Source organism: Cyprinus carpio, chromosome B13 (assembly GCF_018340385.1).
Source record: "Cyprinus carpio isolate SPL01 chromosome B13, ASM1834038v1, whole genome shotgun sequence".
Lineage (NCBI taxonomy): Eukaryota > Metazoa > Chordata > Actinopteri > Cypriniformes > Cyprinidae > Cyprinus > Cyprinus carpio.
This window is the reverse complement of record NC_056609.1, coordinates 14,973,931-14,997,061: the sequence shown is the minus strand read 5'-3', so window position 1 is coordinate 14,997,061 and position 23,131 is coordinate 14,973,931. Positions and strand designations below refer to the sequence as shown.

Here is a 23,131-nt window from a genome sequence, read left to right as displayed (position 1 = left end):
ACAATTTTAAGAGAAGGGCAGCATTCATGTAGAAAACACAAGGGCATTACTTAGTCCTAAAAAAGTCCCATCTCTCTCATTACTGAGTTTATGATGTCTGCTAAAGTTTAATTAAAAAAAAAAAAAAAAAAAAAAATACTTTCATCTTCTACTCAATGTTCGTATCGGTAGCAAAGCTATGACAGCAGTTGCCAGGCAACTGACTTGAGCTATTGTACCTTGAACAGTGATTTTCAGGATCTCTGCAATAATTTAAAAGACGAGACTTCAGGAGCTTCATTCTGCACATCTGGTTTAAAAGAAGTTGCAGGAGAACTTTCCTACAGCTCGCTGCACCTTTCAGTCTTGAAAAAACACATCTGATACAAAGCTCACATATGAGCTACACAACATGACAATGCTATCAGGCTTCTGAACAACTTTAATCCTTATTTACATCCTCTGTCAAGTGTGCTTCACCTATGATTAGGGCTGGTTTGACAAAAGTTCATGATCTGATTCAACTTTGATTCACAAGCTTTCTATTTGATTCAATTTTCAATTTGATTCAATTCAATGTCGAATGTTCTAACTACTACTTCTGTTTCATTTCTCTTTTAGATCTAAAGGTATATTGTAAAAAAAACTAACAAAATGTCAAATTCTGCTTTAAGCTAAATTGTGAATCGTCCAGTGCCTTTTGTCACCTTTATAGAAAAAACTAAAATAAGAAAAAAAAAAATAAAAAAGCTTTGCCTTTCGCCAAACAATACAAGCACAATTGCGCAACAGCATTTATCGCAATAACGCTGCTCCAGCTCCACTCCGGGTTTTCTATTTTCCCCTCTTTCCATGCTAACTCGTAGAAGAAACCCCGCTTTGAGCAATCCTGAAGCTAGAGAAATCACCAGCACTTCAATATTTAAATAAAAAACAAACACTCTTTGCTCCAGGCAAAATCACACAGCTCCACTCGGCACTACTTACAACTCACAAACACCAGACAAGTATATTGGTACAAACAGTGAAAAGTCCCAGTGTTGTTATAATAAATGTCAAACCTCATGGAACACTGCTTGTCCAATTCAATTAGAGAAACATAACTAACTTGTTTAATTAAAGATAGCATGAGGAGAGCTCTGGTATAGAAAACAAAACAACACCATGTCCTGAATTTGCAAAGTGCCATAAGGTGACAAGTGAGAAAAACAATTTCATCTGTATCATTTTCATCAGTTTTTATTTAAACCAGCCATAGCAAGAATAAGTGACACAACATTTTCTACTTGTCTGGTACTCATCCACATCATTCTGATTAGCTGTGATCTTGATGTGTTGCACCATATTTTCTCTTTTAGTGTGGACAAACAAATTGCCTGATGCTAGAATCTTGTCGGACATGATGTAACAGACATAAAGGAAGCAGGAATCGAAGTGGAGGGGAAGAGAGAAAGAGCATGGAGAATATCAAACCCAGAGCAGGAATCTGTGATCTTGGCAAGCCATAGCACATTTGCTGTTTAATCAGTGCAGCAAAAGTTTCAGAGAAAATGAGAAACGGACAAAAAAGTTGCAGGGAAGCAATCAAAAGCAGCACATCTTCTGGAATGAACAGGAAAACAATGACTTGCTGATATGTCACATTCAAACCCTGATTGCAAAGTTGTCATGACAGAGGGTTGAAGTTATCTACAAAATACTTCCAGAACATAAGAATTCCGCAGGAGTTTTATTTTATACTTTCATAACAGGGATGTGCATCTCTGAGGCTGGTGCGAGACACATCTCGATGTATAGCCAGCAATATGATGCATTAAAGATACATTTAAAGCAGCTACCGATGTGATACGATTCACCCCATTACGATGCAGTGCGATTCAACACAATCCAATTCAATGCAATACGACGAAATGGAAAAAAAAATATGATGCTACACAATTCAATATATTACAGATCGTTTGCTTTTATTTTTTTGATTCAGACAGACAACAAATCATAAATTAACTTAAGTATTAACTTTACCAATGCAAATATGTTAATTGCGATATGCATCACAATACAAATGCCAACTTGTAACCGATGCACACATTTTTAAATCGATGCATCGCATAGTTACCTTTTATGCCGATGCACCGATGCAAACAATCTTACCATCCCTATTCCATTATGTATATTGTAATAGAAAATGAAATAAAATAAGTAACCTTTTAAAATTACTTTCATGTGGTATCATCTAAATGACCGGGTTTTATATTTATATATTTAAAAAAAAAAAAAAAAAAATCAGCGAAAGTCCTTTTAAGGGTCAGATCAGGTACAAATAGTTCCTTTACCTGAAAATAATGAATACCCAAGAATACACCAACGTGTATACATTTATTTTGTTTCATATTTCCTCTTTATATTCAGTCATATTGATGCATTTTAATATGACCAGAATACTATGAAAGAGCGCAATCAACATAATTTGTTGTGCAGAAAAAAAATCGTAAAACAAATGAAATATGATGGGGTCCATAAAATTTTATTTTTAATAAAATAAAATAATAAAAAAAAAAAAATAAACAACACTGGACACACCTGCTGTAGAGTCTGAGCATTGCTGCCCTCTATACGTTGACAGGCACTGCTTCAGAAATACTACATAAACTCACTGCTGTATTGCAGCTTGAGCAAATACTGCTACAGATCGGCCCTCTTCATTACATTAATTCCCCATGGAAAAACCTAGTGACACACAGTATCAGGCTCCCATAAGTCCCTGGAAAATATGACACAAACAGTGGTGCATGAATTGGAATATGGGGTCATAATTACATGGTGCTGTTTGTACAAGAATTAAATATCCTGAGAGGCACTGAGCAAATTACACGAATACACACATCTTTCTAGAAGCCTGTGGTATAGTAATTATGCCCACAGACTTCTGTTGTGAAATGGGTTTTCATATTAAGCTATAAAGCATGTTATCAACCTCATGTATGTAACTATAAATACAGATAGAGCATGGCACAGTGCTGTACTCAAGAGCCTCACTATGCAACAGACAGGAGAGAACGATCTATACTGTATAAGTCACTGGTGTTTAGGCACACAAGTTAATGGCTCAGGATGGTCGAACGTTCCTCAAAGACGCTCAGATTTATTAAACACATTGCGGGTCATTCACTTTACCACATTGCACCACATCGATCTGCCCTTTTACATCTCCATACGCCTCCATGCTGTACACTAATAGGGAGTAATAAAGTTACTTTGTCACCACAGTAAAACCTTCAGTCTTAGCTCTCCAGTGTCCAGCAGCTTAAGACCATGCAGTGAACACTAGCAAACCCCTCTTGACTGCTCCTTACAGCTCTCTAAGTTCTGTTTTCAGGACAGTAAAGTAATCTATAACATAAACAGACTCAAAATGATGGTGTAACTTATGTAAATACACAGCAAGAAGAACCGCAGGCATGTAACAAAGTCTGACTGCATTTTTTAGTACATGAATGTGTACAGCTGTGGCAAACAAACGCGATACATTTATGATTGATTTATTTTGCAGTTTGAGTGTTGTAAAACTTAACCCTGCAGTTATGAAAGTGCAAAGTTATTTTGCCAGATTTTTTACAAGAATAAACACAGACAAACTGAGTCATACTCATACAATGTAACACTGCTCCTGTTATGTCTAGTCATGATCTCCCTTAAGAGAAAGTGAGAGCAGAGAACAATTTAATGATACATTAAGAGCTATAACATAACGGCATATCATATCACAGCCTGCTCTTTGTCTTTAAAGCATCATTAGGTCATTGGCTACCCAATACTGCACTCTCATAAACATTCTTCCAATGTAAAATATTTCCATACAAATCGCATTCATTCATATGACATCGACACCTTATAAAATAGTTACATTTTTTCATAATATATGGTTGTCTGATTAGATGTTTGACAGGATAAAAGGCTCAGTCACTGTTCAGTTGCATTGATTTTTTATTTTTATTTTTTCTGGAAAAAAGATGAAATGAAAGTGAATGTTAACTGAGATGGTTAGTCCATGATACTCTACCTAAAATATATATTTTGTGTTCCACAGGAGAAAGTAAGTCATACAGGTTTAGAAGAAGATAAGAATGTAAGTAAATGATGAAAATGTTCATTTTGGGGTGAACTATCACTTCACCATTTCCTGTATAAAGTGCAGTTCCTTCTGTAATAAACCTAATGGTTTCATAATTATATCAGCAGTTGCATTGTTGGTGAAGAGAGATATAAAAGCTTTCAATGCCTACAAACTATGGATTAAATTCTTTGGAGGCCAGAATGATTAAGCCTGCATCCTTTCATGTACTACCAATGGGTAAAAACTACAGATTTTTGTTCTGCTTCATAAGTACTGCACAACATTCCTAATTCTTTTTACTATATATTCATCATTGCAGTATTTAATATACATTGTGTGTAATTAGTGGTCATTTGAGTCGAACAACCTTCAAGGTAACGCATGCTACAGAAGAATCATTTGCTGACAGATATCTGAAGATTGAACTCATTCAGAAGCGTATGAGGCACATATAACCTCAATTTAATACGCAAGTGGTGCATTCATTCACATCACACAGAAAGTAGACAGAGGCTGAGAGGCCAAGAATCCATAACTGTTCTTCATTCTGTTTTACTAATGTATTTTTAATGGCAGAAACAGATACAGTTGCCACTTGTGACGCATTTTAGCTATTCTCTTTTTAGAGTAGAGTGGGTGAGGAAAACTGAGAGGCATAATTAGGCACATTTAGAGTTCCTCACTTCAAGCTTATTCCACCAGCTAGACACATATTTCTGCTGTTTCACGTCTTCTCATTGGGTCATTATTCTCTGATTTGCTCATATTATTACAAATGCTATCCTGGATTACATAGCTGCAGTCTTATGAACCTTGTTGACAACACAGATGATGAATGAAAAGGCTCTTTGGCAAGACAGAAAGTGATGATGTGTAATTTTCACTGGAATCTGTCTTTAGGGTCACACCATTGACACTGTTGTACCCACATGCTTTACTGGCAAGGAAATCCATTGCAGTGGGCACTGTGCATGTCAAGAAAAAAACTTAAGTCGTGACAGATGTGGAAAGCAGTGAGATGAAATGAGCCATATTTCAATGTGAGGTGAGGAACTGTGTGTTTGTTTTCCAACCGTGTCTGCAGGCTATCGCGCCACCTCTGTGAGCTCTTCAAATCTCTGTTGATTCTTTTAAATTCCATTATGTCAGTCTGCTTGGCCTGCAGGTTTGTGGAAATATAACTTAGGCCAGCCTGCTATGCGGGAACAGGTGCAAGGTCGCTAGTTTTAGCAACTTTCATTCCAAAAAGAGATCTGGAATCGAGCCACACATGTTTACCCAGCAGTGTTATGGGTCAAAATAATATAGTTTATTCCCCGTGCATGGAGGAACCTTAAATGTTTTCATTTTCTTTGAAGAAACGTTTGAAACAAAATACAGTAGTTTTTGGTGTATTGTTTATATGTCTGTAGCATAGAAAAATTGGGGCCAAAAGGGCTGTTCAAAATATATTGATTTTTTTTTCTCAAAGCATAAAGCATGAGTATATGCCTTATTAAGAAGTATTTTTATACACTGAAAGACCTATATAAATATAGAACGGTTTATTGTTAGTCAAGCAGACCAGTCAGAATAGTATGTAAAACAAAAAAACGAAACAAAATCCAAACCAAAATATGCAAATACAAAATGAAATCTAAAAACAAAACAAGTATGCTATATATATATATATATATATATATATATATATATATATATATACATACACACACACACATACACTAGTGTTGTCAAACAATTAATTGCATCCAAATTAAACGTTTTTTTTTTTTTTTTTTTTTTTTTTTATATACGTAGGTGTGGTTACTGTGTATATTTATTGTGTGTGTATATATATATATATATATATATATATATATATATATATATATATATATATATATATATATATATATATATATATATGCAAACACATGCATGCATATATTTAAGAAACGTGTTGTTTATATATTGAATATATTTATACAGAATATAAAATATAAATATACAAATATATACATACATGTAAATATTTTCAAAATATTTACTGTATGTGTGTATATTTATATATACATAATATACACAGTACACATACATATATTACGTAATCATGATTAATCGTTTGACAGCACTAATACATGCACACACCTACGAATATACAGTATACATATTAAAATAAGTCTGTAATCAAAATTATGAATATATGTAATAATTAGGTAATAAAATAATATTTGTTTATTATAATATTTCACTCAAATTATAATGTTAATCATTTAATTTTAAATTAAAAAGAATATATATAGTAATAATAAGCCTTTTAGCCCCTTGCTCTCTGTTTAGTTTTTTTTCTACTTTTTTCAATTTTTTTCCCCTTTTGCAGTCTTTTTATCGTCATGGCAACAGTTCAATTTAATTGTAACAGAAAATAAGAGATTTAAATCCTATAGCTTTGGAAAACAGAAAAAAGCATTAAAAAGTTAGATGAATACAGTCGGTGTTGGTAGGAACAGAGCGGTTCTGTGAATCAGACTCATGAATACGCTTGATGTCCTGTCGTGTTCGTGAATAGAGAGGTTTTGTGGTGTGGTTCAGTGATGGATGCCAAGGCTAGCGGCGTGACATGCTTGCCATTACTCACAAGCAATGAATTCCCGGGTTTGAGTTAAGACAGAAAAGATCCTGGACTACATCAAAAGCTCTTCAGTGTGCAATAAAGCAGATGCCTCTGTAGAACAAAATGAAAAAGAATGACACAATTGCACTCATGTCCCTATATATAAAGATATTATGCTTCGGTATTGGTGTTTGCCAGCTCCAATTTAGCTGATGTTTGATCATGGTTCTGACTGCATTTGAAGTGAGTTGAAGGTTTCAATAATCACACACAACTACTTCCAATTCCAATCCTCTGAGAAGTAAAAAGTGATTTCCAAATATAGGAAGCAGTAACGCATCCACAGTATTGTGGGCTATTGTGCTGTACGCACACTGATATGGTCAGGTTAGTGTGTTGAAAATATATGCAATCGCAATTAGATTTTAGTTATGGGAATGCCTCAAGTCGTCTTTCATTTCCTCTCATGAACTTTCCAGATACGCCAAATTGTCCTGCAAATTGCATGCAGTCAGGGTACTCAGCTCTCACACTGACGCTCCATTATTAAGTGCAATAGGCATAGAGAACTAGAGCTTGCTGATTTGCAAAGGGCAGTGCACTTATCAACACTTAGTGTCATGAGGATAATAGAAATATGATTTATTTAGCTTTTAAAGGGCTTCATCCAATTAGAGTCAGGTGAAGTTGCTTCCATTCCATACAAGTTCTCTTTATCTAAGTCCTTTGAATACATATGCATTCAATAATGTAGTTGCTGCTGTTATCGCAATGCAATGGCATGCTTTGTGCACTTCATATAATGGCTCAAAGGTCAAGCCTTTCATTATGACGCTTATACATTCATGAAGTATGTTAAAGACTAGACTACTATAGTACTCAGGCACATTATGAAAACATATTATCACTAACAGAGATACTGCTGTAGGACATTGAACTGAAAGGAAACTCATTATGAACAGTATTTTAAAAGATTTGATGCTTTTTGTATTTAAGAATAAAAGGCATAAAATGACTGCCTCTGAAATTTATTTCAAAGCTTTTTAAACATTAAAAAAGTCTAAGTAAACATGCAAAGTTTTTAAAAATGATAATTTGAATGAATTTCTTTGAACTTAGTGCTCCTGTAGTTCAAGTGATAGAGCATTGCGTTACCAAGCGCAAGGTTGGGGGTTCGATTCCCCGGGAACACATGATAAGTAAAAATCGATAGCTTGAATGCACTGTAAGTCGCTTTGGATAAAAGCATCTGCTAAATGCATAAATTTAATTTAACTTCAATTTCTACTCCCTTACATTCAAATTAGAATTGCAATTCCACATCTTGTTTACTATCTCACTTCAAATTCAATAAATTCAGGAATTGTACTGAGAACCCCTTTATAAATTCCAATTTAGTTGCTGAATTTAAATGGCAAATGCCGATGCTCATAGTATTACTGTTTAAGATCATGCACAAAGTTGTCAAAACTTTTAGAAAAATTCAGTTAAAACCTGAAGACCTTGAAAAGTGTCACTATAAACTCCCCTTGGAGAAAAAGTGTGTCTGAGTGTGTCTGTATGAGCGTGTGTGTGTGACTGTCTGTACACTTATTCTCAACAAGCTAAATAATGGGTTCAGAATAAAACGAGCAAATAAACAAACATCTCTGGTGCAAGGTACCTTGGCAACAGCTCACTGAATCGCTAAGAGATGTTGACATGACGCGAGAGAGCAAACACCTGCATAGGGGATTTTCAAAACTTTTAAACTGTAAACATTTAACGGTTGACAGGTTGAAGCGTTACTAAAGCAAAATATCTATAAACCCAGAATACTTAAATGTGTTGTCTCTAGGCTATTAAGAACAGCAACTGTTTATTTTACTATTAAGGGGAAGCAACCTTACAGTTCATATCAGAATGCTGAGAGCTGAACAGCTTTCAAGCAAAGGCAGAGATGGAAAGAAAAATACAAAAACAGAAATGTAAAAAGCTGAAAAAGAAAATGTCAGAGCTGTGGTATAATGGTAAATAGTTTTTAAACTTTTGATAACATACTTCAACATGATGATCCCCTTATGTTTATTCATAATCTCTTATTTATGCCAAAATTATGCATATTAGTACATTAACGGTACACTTTCTTACCTAAAGAGTACATGGGTGACTTAATTCTATAATTAGAATTTTATACTCCATTTTTACAAAGGAAAATGACAGTAAACACCACCAATTTGAATTTACAACAGAAAACAAATACATTACAGCTGGAGAATAGCACAAAACATCTAGCAGGCAGCTGGTTGTCAGTAAGACACAGAATAACAATTACATCATCAAAGTGAGACACACTGACAGATCTATATGGTGCAGGAAAAAGATGAATACAACTTCCCAGATAAGAGGACAGGATAGGTACAGTAGATGCTGAATGCCCTCTAGACTCTATATCTATTTCATTCATGTGCGCTGAACTATAAATAGATTGATAGATAGATGCAAGCAGAGACAGAAAAGGTTAACCTTTCAGTGACATACTAATTTAATAGTAAGAGCTCAAATGAATACATTCATCACTGTATTTGGCCTGGGGTTAGCCTTGCAAAACACTGCAGCCTTACTCTATATCTGGCATTACTCCTCTACTTCTGATTCTTTAAAAATAAAAAATAAAAAATATAACTTTACTTTTGCATTTCTGCATTGCTGTAGACTGTCTCGTCTATATCTCTTAATAGCAAATAACATTTTCAAGGTTTGAAAGGTATTTTTTGGGCGGCCAATGGAAGCCTGCCCAGACTTTTTTTTATTATTATCTTTTCATTTGCTCTGGTTTAGTTATTTATAGAAGAAAATCACTGTGCTTTTGCATGGTTCCACACAAATGAAATAAGAATTTGAGGGGAAAGAAGGGTTCATTTGCATTCATTTGCATGCAATTAGCATTTCAAACTTCTTGACTTGAAAGGGTTGCCTTGCTTAGAAACTGTATTTCTCTCACCCTCATATACACCAGCAGCTTTGGGGTTATGTTACTTTGTTTTGCACATTAACAAAGAGGTTTCTCATGTTATTTGTGTGTAATGCGCTTCCCATCTCCTCTCATTTTCTCTCTTGGCCTGTCAGGAAAAGCAGACAGCAGTAAGATTGGAAGGTAAACAAACCCAATGTGCCAATTGTCAAGTTTCAGCGAATGTAAGTGGTGTTATTACAGTAAATGTGTTTGGATATGTAAATGTGTAGGTTAGTGACTCTTTCTGATCAAACATTACACTTAGACTTCTAGATGTTGTTTGTGCAACAATTGGTTATTTACTAAGAAAAATTTGCAAACAGGGTGGAAACACCCAAACTGAAATGTTTACTTGTAGTCTAGTCTAAATACCAGGGGTTCAGAGAGTTTCATATCACAATTTCTATACTGGGTGAAATAATTTATCAGAGAGCTCAAGTCAATCTGGTTGCTTACCTTAAGAAACTGCAGTATTCTTCACACTTTTAAACACTGAATTATGGATTTATACCAAAGCAAAATCTGAACTTCAAACCTCAAACTCTCCTAACCACTGTTGAACACTGATGTACAACCAGGTCTGTCAAATCTGTGAAAAAGAAATTCACACAAGAATAAGAGGTAACCAGACAATTTGAGAATATTTAAGGAGATCCCAAATTATCAGCATTTTTAGTAAGTTAAGCAGTTTTACAACAATCTATCACATTTTGTGATCTATAATTGGGTTAATGCATGTCAGCAGTTTGACAGTATTGGATACATTTACATATTTTTCTGTCCAAAGGCTCTTTTTTGTTGCTCAAGACATATTAGTATAATACCTGTTAAATTATTATGCACACCGTTGTTTTAGAAAAGACTTCCAGGCATGGAAAATCATTTATGCTCTTTAATATATTTGCATTGCACATTCTTTTTTATTTTCCTTATTCATATAGGCACGCCCCAAATTACATTCTCTAAGGGAAACCATCAGGAACTGCACGATACACTATTTTGTGCATCTGAAAGACGCGCTCCTCAGCAGACCCTATTCATCAGATGTTTTCTGTGCATGCTATTTTTAAACAAACCGTTAGTCAATCAGGGCTTTACTGTTTATTATCGGCTTCCTGCACACACACACAATATGAAGGGTAGTGAAAGGCACGCAAGATCTGCACATTTGACCTGCTCTTTATAGCCGGAAAAAGGAACTGCACTTTGAATTGTACCGATTGCATGCATGTTAATTGGAAATTCCCTGCTATTTATCAGGCAAAGCTAGCTAATACAATTGCACAATTATCTTGTTAAACCATATTAATTAGAAATAACAATGGAGTCAACACAAATCAATTGAAACTTCAAGAGGTAAGGAAATTGCATTCTGACTGAACTCTAGCCTTGGGCGAGAGCGGGGCTAGATTAACAGAGTGATCCTAATCATGACTTAATCAGGGAGAATTATTCACTAAAGTGGGCTTTAGAGAAGGGCTGGTTACAATCAAAAGATCCCACCACAGCTCTCTGGCTTGTTGTGAGGGAGTAAGAGTTCAGCAAATGGTTAGAAACGTATCAAAACACACTATAGTATCAACACACTTAAGGTAGAGAACTGAGAATGATTCCAATAAGTTGTTTCTTTTTAGTAAACATGCAGCAACATACAGCACAACCAGTGTTATTCCATTCCCGAACAAATGATTCTAATGAGTTGGGTTAAACAGGTTGTACATATGACAAGATTAATTACTTTGCTAGTAGTATTTCATAAAAAAAAAAATAATGAAATATGTAACAACATTGTGTTTGTTTAATACTGTTATTTAACTTATAGTTAAGGCCAATTACTAGACTGCATTCATGCTGCTTCTAAAAAAAGACACCATTAAATAATAAGATTCATTAGGATGCAGTATATATAAGGCAGAGCCCTAAGGGTGTGCTTGGATTACTAGCATGCTTGTTGAAATGAGCCGTCACTTTGGGAGACAAACTGCACAAAGGTTGAGTACATAATGTTTTTCTCTTAATCTCTGCTTTCACTGTCATTGGTTGAGTGAAACATACACGTATAAGAAAACGGAATGTTTTATCCACCAGCATAAAGTAGATTGCACTTCACATCAGAGCTACAAAAGTCTCTAACATTTATCATGAAAAGTGTTTGCTGTTAACTGGCTGTCCTTAAGGAAAATGTAGACCTTGAGAACAAGGCGTTATAAGACAAGGCTGTGCTCTTGCTGTTTGTATTGTTCCACTAGATATTTTATCAGCGCCGCATGAAATAGAGTTTGTGGGGGCAACTGAAATATCTAAACCCCACATATGGTATAGAATAAGAGAGACTGCTGATTGGATGACTGCTGGTGGAGGTAATGCATCTGTAGCAGAGAAAATGAAAAAGAGAAAAAAAAAATCATTTCATTTAGGCTTTAGAGTCTCCCCTTCACAAATCCTCATGTATTTCCATTTGACGCTGAAAATTAATGATTTTTTTTTTTGTTGTTTTGGTTGAGTAAGGCTGCGGTTTGACATGCGACAAGTGCTTGAAATGAATTATGAAACAGAATTTACATTCTGATTCAAGTGTGTGTGCATGCAGCCTCCTGCACGAGTGATTGAAATTACAAGTGCATTCAATTTCCAGCAGTTTCAACCTCGTTAAGACGACGCTCACCTGCGAGAGCGAAAAATGAGCCCTCTAAAAACAGAAGTGCTCCTCTGCCATCTAAACCTCTTTTCACCACTTGTTTCTTTACTTTTTATCCTTGCAAAACATCTCTTATCCACTCCTATCATTCTGCAAATCTTCTTTCAAACTATCCCACATCTCCTTTTTTTTTTTCTGCACCGTATCACTTGCAGACACCTATGTCTTTACCAAAGATCTCAAAACCTTTTCACAATTTTCTTTTCCTATATATTCCTCTTACTATGTTTCATGTTTTCGTTTGCCTTCTCTTCTCTAAGGGCTCTTTACTATGTGTCTCTGTCTGGCTAAAGAATATTAGCTTTTTCTATTTCCAGTCCTGCTTGAATTGTTTCTGATACAGACACCACTTCAAACCATCACGTCAGATGCAGAAAGCATAAAGGTTGAAATTTCAGTCTTGTACAAGCATACTGACAAGCTACACTCCAAAATATTTTAAACAGCAATTTATTAGTCATTTGATATAATAATAAATTGTATTATAACTTTTATGAGTGCCTGATAATTAAAAAAATGAAATATTTGCACCTTAATTATTTATAATTATTTAAAATTGATCTAGCGAATCCAAAAAAATAAGTGCTGTAAAAATACTTTCCCAATATACTTATAAAATTAATATTTTTTTATATTTTTTAATTCATTAAATTAAATCTTGATTAAAAACTTGAATAAATAATAAATACATCAAAAATAAAGACATTTTCATTTAAAAACAATTTAATTAATCAAATTAAGTGTAATTGTTCTGTTTTTCCCTAATATAACAGAATGTTGCTATGCAACAATAAATAAATAAATAAATAAATAAATAATATGCAGATATGGTTAACAGGTCATACAGTAGCTGTGACTATAACTCGAGTGATAAAATACAGCTGGAACTGCAGAACTATCTGTTTTTATAATAGGAGATCACAGCTTGCTCAGATACGCAAAACCTTTATCCAGTTCTGGAAAATAACATTGGCATTAAAATGTGCTAGAAACTAATTCAGATTCATTTTACTTTCCTTTGCACTTCACAGAAGAGCTCTCTAACACTCTCTTTTCCTCTAATCTGACCTGCCAGGGCATTGAGTCTCAGGATAGCTTTTCAAGGATGAGGTGCTCTGAAGTGGCGTGAAATAAATTCTTTTCTCTACACACAGTTATAAGTTTTACCTTGTCAGATATCACATCATCGCTATCTTATTCCATAACATGGGTGGATGACCATCACATGGAAACCTACTGTTGTGCTTCGTTCAGCATGGGAAGGTCATGTTGGGCCTGATAAGAGGAGGGCTTTTCTATGCCTCAGATTTGGCACAGAAACATCTTGGCTTATCCACAGTGGCAGAATCTTCAAAGGCAAACCTTACGTGTATCAAAGAGTGTAGCATATTTAGCGAAAAGAAGGCAAATCAGAGAAAAGCACTGCAAAACATCTGCTGAGGTTACAGGGCTGTGAGGTTAACATAATCTTTTTTTCTAATGTGTAACCGCACTCTATCTTCAACTCTCAAGGCAACAGCGGTTGCTGTAGTACATAAGCAACACAGCAGCTGAAAGGAAAGTCTAATCTTTATAATGTTTGTATCAGAGGCATGCAAAGCTACTAGAATAGGTGTCCTTTTGGGGCTCTGTGCCACAAGCATTGACTAACAGGATCCCCGCTGCTGCTAGTTGGGTTCTTGGAAAGTATGTTCACAAAACCTTTCAGTGTTTAGTGCTCAATGATTTCATCGCTCTTCTTAAATTTTAAGTCTGTGATTACAGCACAATGTACAGTGTTCATCACAACTGATTACATGTCATCTGGATTACGTAATCAGATCCCAAAAATAAAGTACTTATAACTAGATTAAATGGCATGGTGCTTAAAAAAAAAAACATTATTTATTATTATCAAAGTAAAAACAGGGGTGCTTGTTTATATTTTTGTGGAAAACTGTAACTTTTTTCAGGATTTTTACAGAAAGTTCAAAGAACAGCATTTATTTAAAAAATAAATCCTTTGTAACATTATGAATGTATATAGTACTGTCCCTGCTGAATGAATGGATTTGATACACACACACACACACACACACACACACACATATATATATATATATATATATATATAAACATCTGAACAATAGTGTACATATACTGTGCTCCCATTTAAATGCATTTTAAATGTATTTTCCTATCCTAATGGTAGATACCTGTATAGTTAGTTGCATTTAGCATTGTTTTTCCCTGCTATCCATCCCTATCAGACTCATTTTTGGGTGCTGATCTACCAGTTAAGAACCACTGTATCAGATGTAATGTCCTCTAGTCTAACAAAATAGGCCACTTGTCGGTGAACTGGACCAAAGACTAGAGAAAAGCCTTTTATAATGTCTGGGGAACGCCAACTCTCACTGTTCCGGATCAATGAATTGCAAATTGGAAGATAGAGACACGAAAATGGCTTCCATCTTTGTGAATTTTCCTCTCATTGATTCTAGACTTTCAGCGGCAGGCATTTTGTTTCATATGATGAGTTGTGATGTTTTAACAATAAAACCAGTATCACAAGCATACTCAATAATACATCCATTTCTGTTTCTCTCTCTCTCTGCTTATTCATGAGACAATGTTTGTATGCATATTTGACAATAAATCCGCTTTGCATGCATTCATAATCCCTCCCCTGACAAAACCCATTGCAAATGCTCCCTATATTTGCATCATATATTCAGGCTATAAGCTGTAACCACAAAATTCACATCCAATTTCAAACCTTACAACACCACAGCCTATTGAAATTAATCTCACGATCTCACTCCCTCCCAACAGTCCTCTCAGACTGAAGGCCTTTAGCAGTGTACACATGGCCCTTCAGCTGCAGTGGTATTGGCAGGGGGCTTCGTGAGGTCTCAACTCGTGTTTCGGCCCCATGTGGCGGCACACTGACAGGTGGGATTGCTGCAGTGTTGCTGTGGCAGTAGAGGCTTACCGTCTCAACGCTAACAAGAGTCAAATACCCAGCAGCCGAGGAGAAATCCAACGCCGACCTCCAGGATAGGATAAGCGAGCAGTGACTTACTTAGGCTTTGGCAGTGCCAGCTCGGCTGATTCACAGATTTCCTTTCATTTCTTTCATTTCACACCTTCCATTGTTCTTTTATTCATGCTTCTTTTTCAGTTTCACTATGAAAACATGTTGTAACTTTGAGAACTCAAAGCTTTGTCTACAGTGAAAAAATATCATTTATTGAAACAAAGATGGAAAAAAAACCCTGTTCCATTTCTAAAACTTTCTAAGGATAGACTGACAGACACATGAATACCGGACTCACGTAACCACCCAACCAAAATTTACTTGTGAACAACTCCTATTTCACAAGCTACATACATATTTTAAACATTAGCAGCTGTCGAAAAATGGCTGAAAAAAGGGCAAAAAATTGACACTACAGGGGTTTTATGTCTCAGAGGTCTTAGTGATAGCCCAGGTGAGGAGGCTTTATATATATATATATATATATATATATATATATATATATATATATATATATATATATATATATATATATATATATATATATATATATATATATATATATATATATATACACACACACACACAGTCACTGGGTACTTTATTAGGTACACCTTGCTAGTACCGGGCTGGACCCCCTTTTGCCTTCAGAACTGCCTTAATTCTTCATGACATAGATTCAACAAGGTGTTGGAAACATTCCTCATAGATTTTGGTCCATATTGACATGATAGCATCACGCAGTTGCTGCAGATTTGTCGGCTGCACATCCATGATGCGAATCTCCCATTCCACCACATCCCAAAACTGCTCTATTGGATTGAGATCTGGTGACTGTGGACATTGTCGTGTTCAAGAAACCAGTCTGAGATGATTTGAGCTTTGTGACATGGTGGATTATCCTGCTGGAAGTAGCCATTAGAAGATGGGTAAACTGTAGTCATAAAGGGATGGACATGGTCAGCAAAAATACTCAGGTAGGCTGTGGCATTTAAACAATGCTCAATTGGTACTAAGGGGGCCAAAGTGTGCCAAGAAAATATCCCCCACACCATTACATCACCACCAGCAGCCTGAACCAGTGAGACAAGGCAGGATGGATCTATGCTTTCATGTTTTTTACGCCAAATTCTGACCCTACCATCTAAATGTCGCAGAAGAAATCGAGACTCATCAGACCAGGCAATGTTTTTCCAATCTTCTAATGTCCAATTTTGGTGAGCCTGTGCGAATTGTAGCCTCCGTTTCCTGTTCTTAGCTGATCTACTTCAGGGTTCGACGTGTTGTGTGTTCAGAGATGGTATTCTGCATACCTTGGTTGTAACTTTGAGTTCCCCTTAGTGTTTATAGTTTACATTTGTCAGCTTGAGTCATGAGTTGCTCCAAAAACTGCTAAAACACATTAAGATTATGGTTATGATGCACAATCATCCAAAATTTATGTAATCACATTGATATAAGCCCTAACACTCTCCTGTTCCTGTGTATATAGGTCTATAGACCAGATGAGGCAGCTCAACTAAAAATCCAAATGCTTTATGAATCTAGGTCAACAGACACAAAGGGATTGTTTAACTTGGAACAGCCAAGAAAACAGGATTCTCTACCTGTCATGCCTATCTCTCATACATGCATAAGCAGAGTTATTTTAATAATTTGTTATCCTCGTAGCGAGCAGCATCTACCGGTTGCCATGTTGTGCCTATATTTTAACATAGTTTTGACTCTCTCTCTTTCCATATGTCTGCTAAACTCTGGCTAACCCCAATTTTTCTCTTTACCTTCCAAAAAAAAAAAAAAAATTATAAATATTATATATGATTTTTTTCCCCAAAGCCACTTTTTACTAAAATTCACTGCTTGGCGGGTGTTTGGACCCTGGCTGTATGCCATGGAAGCCAATGCATCTCATAGATGTTTTGAGGACACTGTCTGTACATGGTACTTAGCATAGCTTTTAGATCTTTGAACACTATGGTACCCTTACAGTGATAGCACTTCAGCAAATTGGTGAGAGCAAACGTGAGCTTACTGAGAAAGTGACTGGTCGCACAGTTCAAGCATAATGCTTTGTGTTGAATAAGAGCCAGTAGACGTAAAATGCAGCACATAACCATCTAATGTAAAATGTGTAATGGGTTATAGAAAGTTGACTCTTGATGCCGCCCTGCATATCTAATTTTGATACAAAAACTACACTGTCAGACTCTGCTAGACTCAAAAAGGGCAGTCAGATACAAGCAGCCAGGCTTTTTATTTAGATATAATGACTACATAATGGTACATGGCCCATTAGTCAATCATTACATCTAGAAAGAAAATCAGGGCACACTTACAAAACACCATTTAATCTATTAAAACAATAATAAGACACTCTTCGGGTGAACTAGTTGCATTCACTGGAGAAAAAAAAGGTTAAGGACAGTCTGGGGGAAGCAGTAGTATATAACATGCTGAATAGCATGGGTCTCAAAACACATCTAAAGCAACATAAAGAATCAATACAGTTCATATAGACCCCAAACACATCAAATCAGTGCCTGCCACTCTCTGTTAGACTAAAAGCACTGATTTTTGCAACCATGAATCATTCAGGCATGCAAACTACTTGATATATCAATAAAGAGTGGAATTCAGCACAAATTGCTTAGCTTTATGTAGATGATTAAAAATGCCCTGAAAAGCCCTGCCATGCAAATAGTTTTAATAGCATTATCTTTCTATAGAATCCATCCTCTCCAGTGAATTGATCCTTTGAGACCGTCACCACCTTGCTTTGAGGAACAGACAGACGCATGGATGTCCTTGGCTTTAAGTTGAGAGGGAAGAGTGCTCAGGGAATTAATCAGAGCCAGAGCATTTGAACTAGCTAAGCTTCAGTCAAATAAATGGGCCACCTAAAACAACACCACCAATTACCATTGATTAAAATGAGGACACCTGGCTTCTGCTCCTTCTTGGCTCTTCAGTTTCAAACATGCGATGTCTCTGTGTTCCATTAGGCAAATGAGGAAAAGACTGCTCATGCAAAACCTACGGCAGTGAACCCTCACATTCAGGAAATGTTATTTAAAATGGTGCTCACGCTTCGTACAAAAGGTGAACACATCAGTGTCAGAAATTCTTTGCCTCCATTTTGTGAACGCTATTTTCAACCTTGAAAAAAAGCCCACAGAACCGAAACAAGCCTCTAATGAACTTCTGCAAAGTGCCACTTTTAATTAGCAGAGAAGGGACCTTAGACAGCTCTCAGGCTATGACAAAGCTGTCATCGTTAGCATGACTAAGAGCTTCATGCAACAGCGAGAGTCCCAGAGAGGAGGGCAATGAGACACAAGAGTAGGAAAAAGGAGGCGGAAGAGAAGAGAGAGACAGAAAGAGAGAGAGGGAAAGGTGAAGACAAAATGAGAGAGAGCGAGATTTACTGGCAGATTGTTCCAGAAGGATCATTCTAACAGAAAATGGGACATGGAATTGTCATCGGACTGAAACCGCTGAGCCTCCCATCCGTAGTGATAGCATTTATTTCTTGAGCGAACACTAGGACAACCATCGCAGAAACAGGAAGTGCAGTCATACCTGCAGTGTTTGTGTGGGCCGCTCAGGGTCTCGATGACAAAGCACTCCCCGTCATTCAGGCAATAGGCCAGGTCTTTCTCCTGACACGGCTTGAAATGCTCCGATTTCAAAGGTGGCAGAGTTGGTGATGCTGAAGGATAAAGAAGAAAAGAGGAGAAAAATTATGCCATGCAACAGATTAAGAGGAAAAATTATTCAGCCAGGTGAGCAAAAGGTTAGGTGAGTGAGTCAGAGAGACCAAGTAGATGACTAATAGTCATAATATGGGGTATGATGCCACATATTTGTAGACTTTGCAGATGAAGTTTACCAAAAAAAGCACAAACCTTTATGTAGATTTGTCTTTTTTTGGCCATAAAATTAAAATAAAAACTTTTTGAGCAATATTGCTGGGCAATTTTGGTTAATGTTAGCATCAACGGGCAACTAAGTGAGACACAGGGCCTACGATCCAGAATTTGTAACCCATTCTCAGTGGGAAAGTGCCTAAGCAACATTGCTCAAAAAAAGTTGTCCGGCAAAATTACTCAAAAAGTTGCCCTGTGTATCATCAGCCTTACATTGTATTTACTGTATGTTTTTAGTATCTTAGCACACAATCTACCAGCTTTCTGTATGGATTACACCATTTTAAGCACTGCCAAGAAGTACAAGAGCTCTGAAGTCTTTTGGTAGAGTATTTCATCACCATTAAAATCAATAGCTTTCAACACTTCACCTTCTACTGTACTCTATAATCCAAGACATCTCCTCAGATGGCTACCAAAAAAAAAAGAACACTTTAAAGCAACACCAAAGATCACCACATAACTACCAGATAATTCAAGAGACATCATCAATACCTTTCTGAAACAAGGAACCAAATGTCTTCTTATTACTCTGCTGAGCATAGCTTGTTATTACTTGTTGTACAGTGTGCATGAATTTGTTTTGCTCCTGATCCATTACTGAAGGATGATGAATGAGGTTCAATGAAGTAATCACTCTCTCTGGCTACTTAGAATTAATACAGGAGTCTACTATTTGGGAAAAAGAATTTATTGTGATTAATGACGCCAAGTTCACTTTGCTAAAGCCAACATAATAAGGTAACCTTGAACTTATTAAAGGTCTTCAAAATGTGTGCAAGCTAACCTGCTGAAAATCTGTAAACAGAACTAATAATATGCCTGAGAGACTTTGACTGATGATAATATTTGAACACACCGGAAATAAAGACCCTTTGAATGGTAGCCATTAAAACAGACCATGAAGTTAGAGGAGAAAGCTGTGTGAACGAAGGTTGCCTTGTACAACGAACAAACAAGATTGACTATACAGTAATAATACATTTCAAACCGTGTTCTGCATGGAAAGAATATGCTATGTATACGTATTATTCAATTATTTTCATCTAAACTGTGGTGGGCAATATGATTGACATTTGAACCAAAACGTAAATCTCAATATCACCACATAACAAATTCATTACTTCAGCCTACAACTACAATATATCCAACTTTACCTACCAACAGAAAAGTCATGTAAAGACACTCATGTAAAACAAAATATACCGAATAGCAAATGCCAGCTGCTTGACTGTTTAATATTAGCCAGTGATACATTTAAAATTGGATATATATCTAACTTTATCCGCATACATACAGTACATTCACGTAAAGCAATTGCAAATCTCAGCTACGTGATTTTTACCACTGTTGCAAAGTGTAAGCTATATTATCGCATAGATCTGTATATCAAGTTGGATACACAGTACATCCAACTTAATCCGCATATAATACAGTGCACTCATGTATAAAGCAATATTATGGCAGTATCTGCTAAATGTGACTTTAAAGCCTGAAGATATTAAGATACTACTACTAACATCATGATTTTCTGTAAAGCTGCTTAGAAACAAAATGTATTGTAAATATGCTATACAAACAAAATCGACTTGCCTTGTTTCTTTGCACAAACAATCAAACTACCCTTGTATTTGTCAAATTAATTATGAGTTGTCATGATCAATTACACCAATTAATTACATATCTATATTTGGAAAGAAAAGCCCCCATTTGTACATAATGACTGCAGAGTAGGACAAAACACCAACATTAAAGCTTGAATTGCTTATGGAATTTATGTATGGGTCGAAGACCATGATTAATTGCATTTTTCATATAACTGTGATATACAAATAAACAAAAATTAACATTCATTTTGCATGATTTTTTGGCAGTCACTAATAACGTTGTTTGAGTATCAGCTGTGGAAGATATCATATTCACACTCATTAATTTTCAGGATATTCACCAGGTCCTCTGACGCTAATTTGGCATGCACTCAGGCCACCAGGTGAAAGAACGGCCCCGAGGAGGATCTTGGGACCTTAATAAATAAAACTATAAATGTTTTTAATAAAAACTCCATTCATGTTCCAATAATTGCATCTGAGTGCATAGCCAGACCTTTTGACAAACTGCTGTCGAAATCAATGCAAAGCGCTTGTGCTTTGTGTTCAAAGCAAAAATGGGTTTTGCAGTGAACAGGATCTCCATTAGTCATCCCTCAGAACACTGATGATATTGATAACAGCTTAGTAGCCCATCAGCTTCATTACTGGGCCCTTTCCTTGGGATTCACAGAGGTTGGTTTCCTGCAGACTGTCAGTTTCCTCTGGCAGGAGGTGAGATAGGGCCAAGTGTCTAAGAGATTGGAGATCTACTCAGACCCTGACATCCCCTCTATCTTAGTTTGTTTCCGTGGGCCGAGGCAGGTGCAGAGTGTTAAGGGATGGGATTCCCCAGGGCCAAGCACTGATGCCGTCTCTCAGATGTGACATTCCCCCAGAGTGCCTGGCGGCTTGACATACAGTGAAGGTCACAGAGAATCGATTAGCTCAGTAACAGCAATACAGAGAGCACTCTGAGAGGACAGACAGAACTGCAGACAAAGCTCTCAGAGTTAGCTGATGATTTATGCGTCTCACTGAAATGCTAGCTTAAAGGGATAGTCCAAGAATGAAAATTCTGCCATAATTTATTCACCTTCACGTTCTTCCTAACATGTATGCATTTCTTTCAACTGGTGAACACAAAATAAGCTATTATGAAGAATGTTGGTCACTTGGTACCTATTGATTTCCAATGTTTGTATAATAAAAGTCAATGGGAACATTCTTCAAAGTATCTTTTGCTCCACATACAGATTTGGAATGACATGAAGGTAAGTGGTTAGTTAGAACTTCGCTCCCTAAAATTTCCAAAACTAAACTGGAATTCACATTTTCAATAAAAGTGTTTTTAAGCTATATGTATGATTTTTGTTTAGGCTATATATTACAAAATAACCAGAAGGTCTGCAAAAAACACATGGACATTTTGAAATCACTAGATTAATCTTGGATAGATTATACAATAATTTAGTTGTACCCAATAAAAGAACAATTTTACATGACCTTATATATGTACATATATTTTTTTTTCATGAAAAAAAAGCCTGTCATAAGCACCTCATTATGAAAATTTGACAAGAAAACCAACCAAGCATAAATGCATGAATGAATGAATGAGTATCATATTTTTCTCCAGTTTTGAATTATAACTATGCACAGAACATTGCATAAGATGGCAGATTAGTGCAAGATGTTTACATTTAGAGCTGTATAAAAGGCAAATAACGGTTGAATGGGTTTTTTTTTTCATCCATTTATGATCCATAGCAGGTTAAAGAACACCTTTTCATGCATTTAAGAGCCTTGACATACCAAGCTGATGCTAGAAAACTTGCGGTGGTTAAAACGGCTGACCAACGTTGGCTGAAGTCTGAGCACTTGGTGCGTCAGGGCCTTAAAATGTAATGCATAAAAATTAAGCACAATCTCATGATCTGTTGAGCTACATAATTTTAGGCTTTTGACAACTACTCTGTAAGAACTCTGTTTCCATGAGTCTGTTTCAGTGTCCAGTTGTAAAGCTGAGACACTTTATCTTCCCTTTCTGTCAACAAATGCATCAAAAGCTTGTGACATGAGAGAACCAAGTCAACAAAATAGCTGCTTATCTATGAATACTCATATCTGGCAAAATGTCAAATCTCTGATAGAGCTTCAGCAATCCAGCAGCAGAAATTCACTGATATAGATCTTTTCAAAAACAGATCACAGTTTATAA

The 23,131-nt window shown here is 36.1% G+C and overlaps 1 protein-coding gene across 2 annotated transcripts in view; it reads right to left on the bottom strand.

The window, feature by feature from the left end:
- The window catches only part of LOC109058918 (pro-neuregulin-3, membrane-bound isoform), a 282,581-nt gene that overhangs the window by 89,685 nt on the left and 169,765 nt on the right, over window positions 1–23,131 (bottom strand). For both annotated transcript variants that reach the window (XM_042736738.1, XM_042736737.1), the window contains exon 2: window positions 18,978–19,107. In XM_042736738.1, the coding sequence (XP_042592672.1) occupies window positions 18,978–19,107 (130 nt within the window). The remainder of the gene's footprint in view (window positions 1–18,977; window positions 19,108–23,131) is intronic.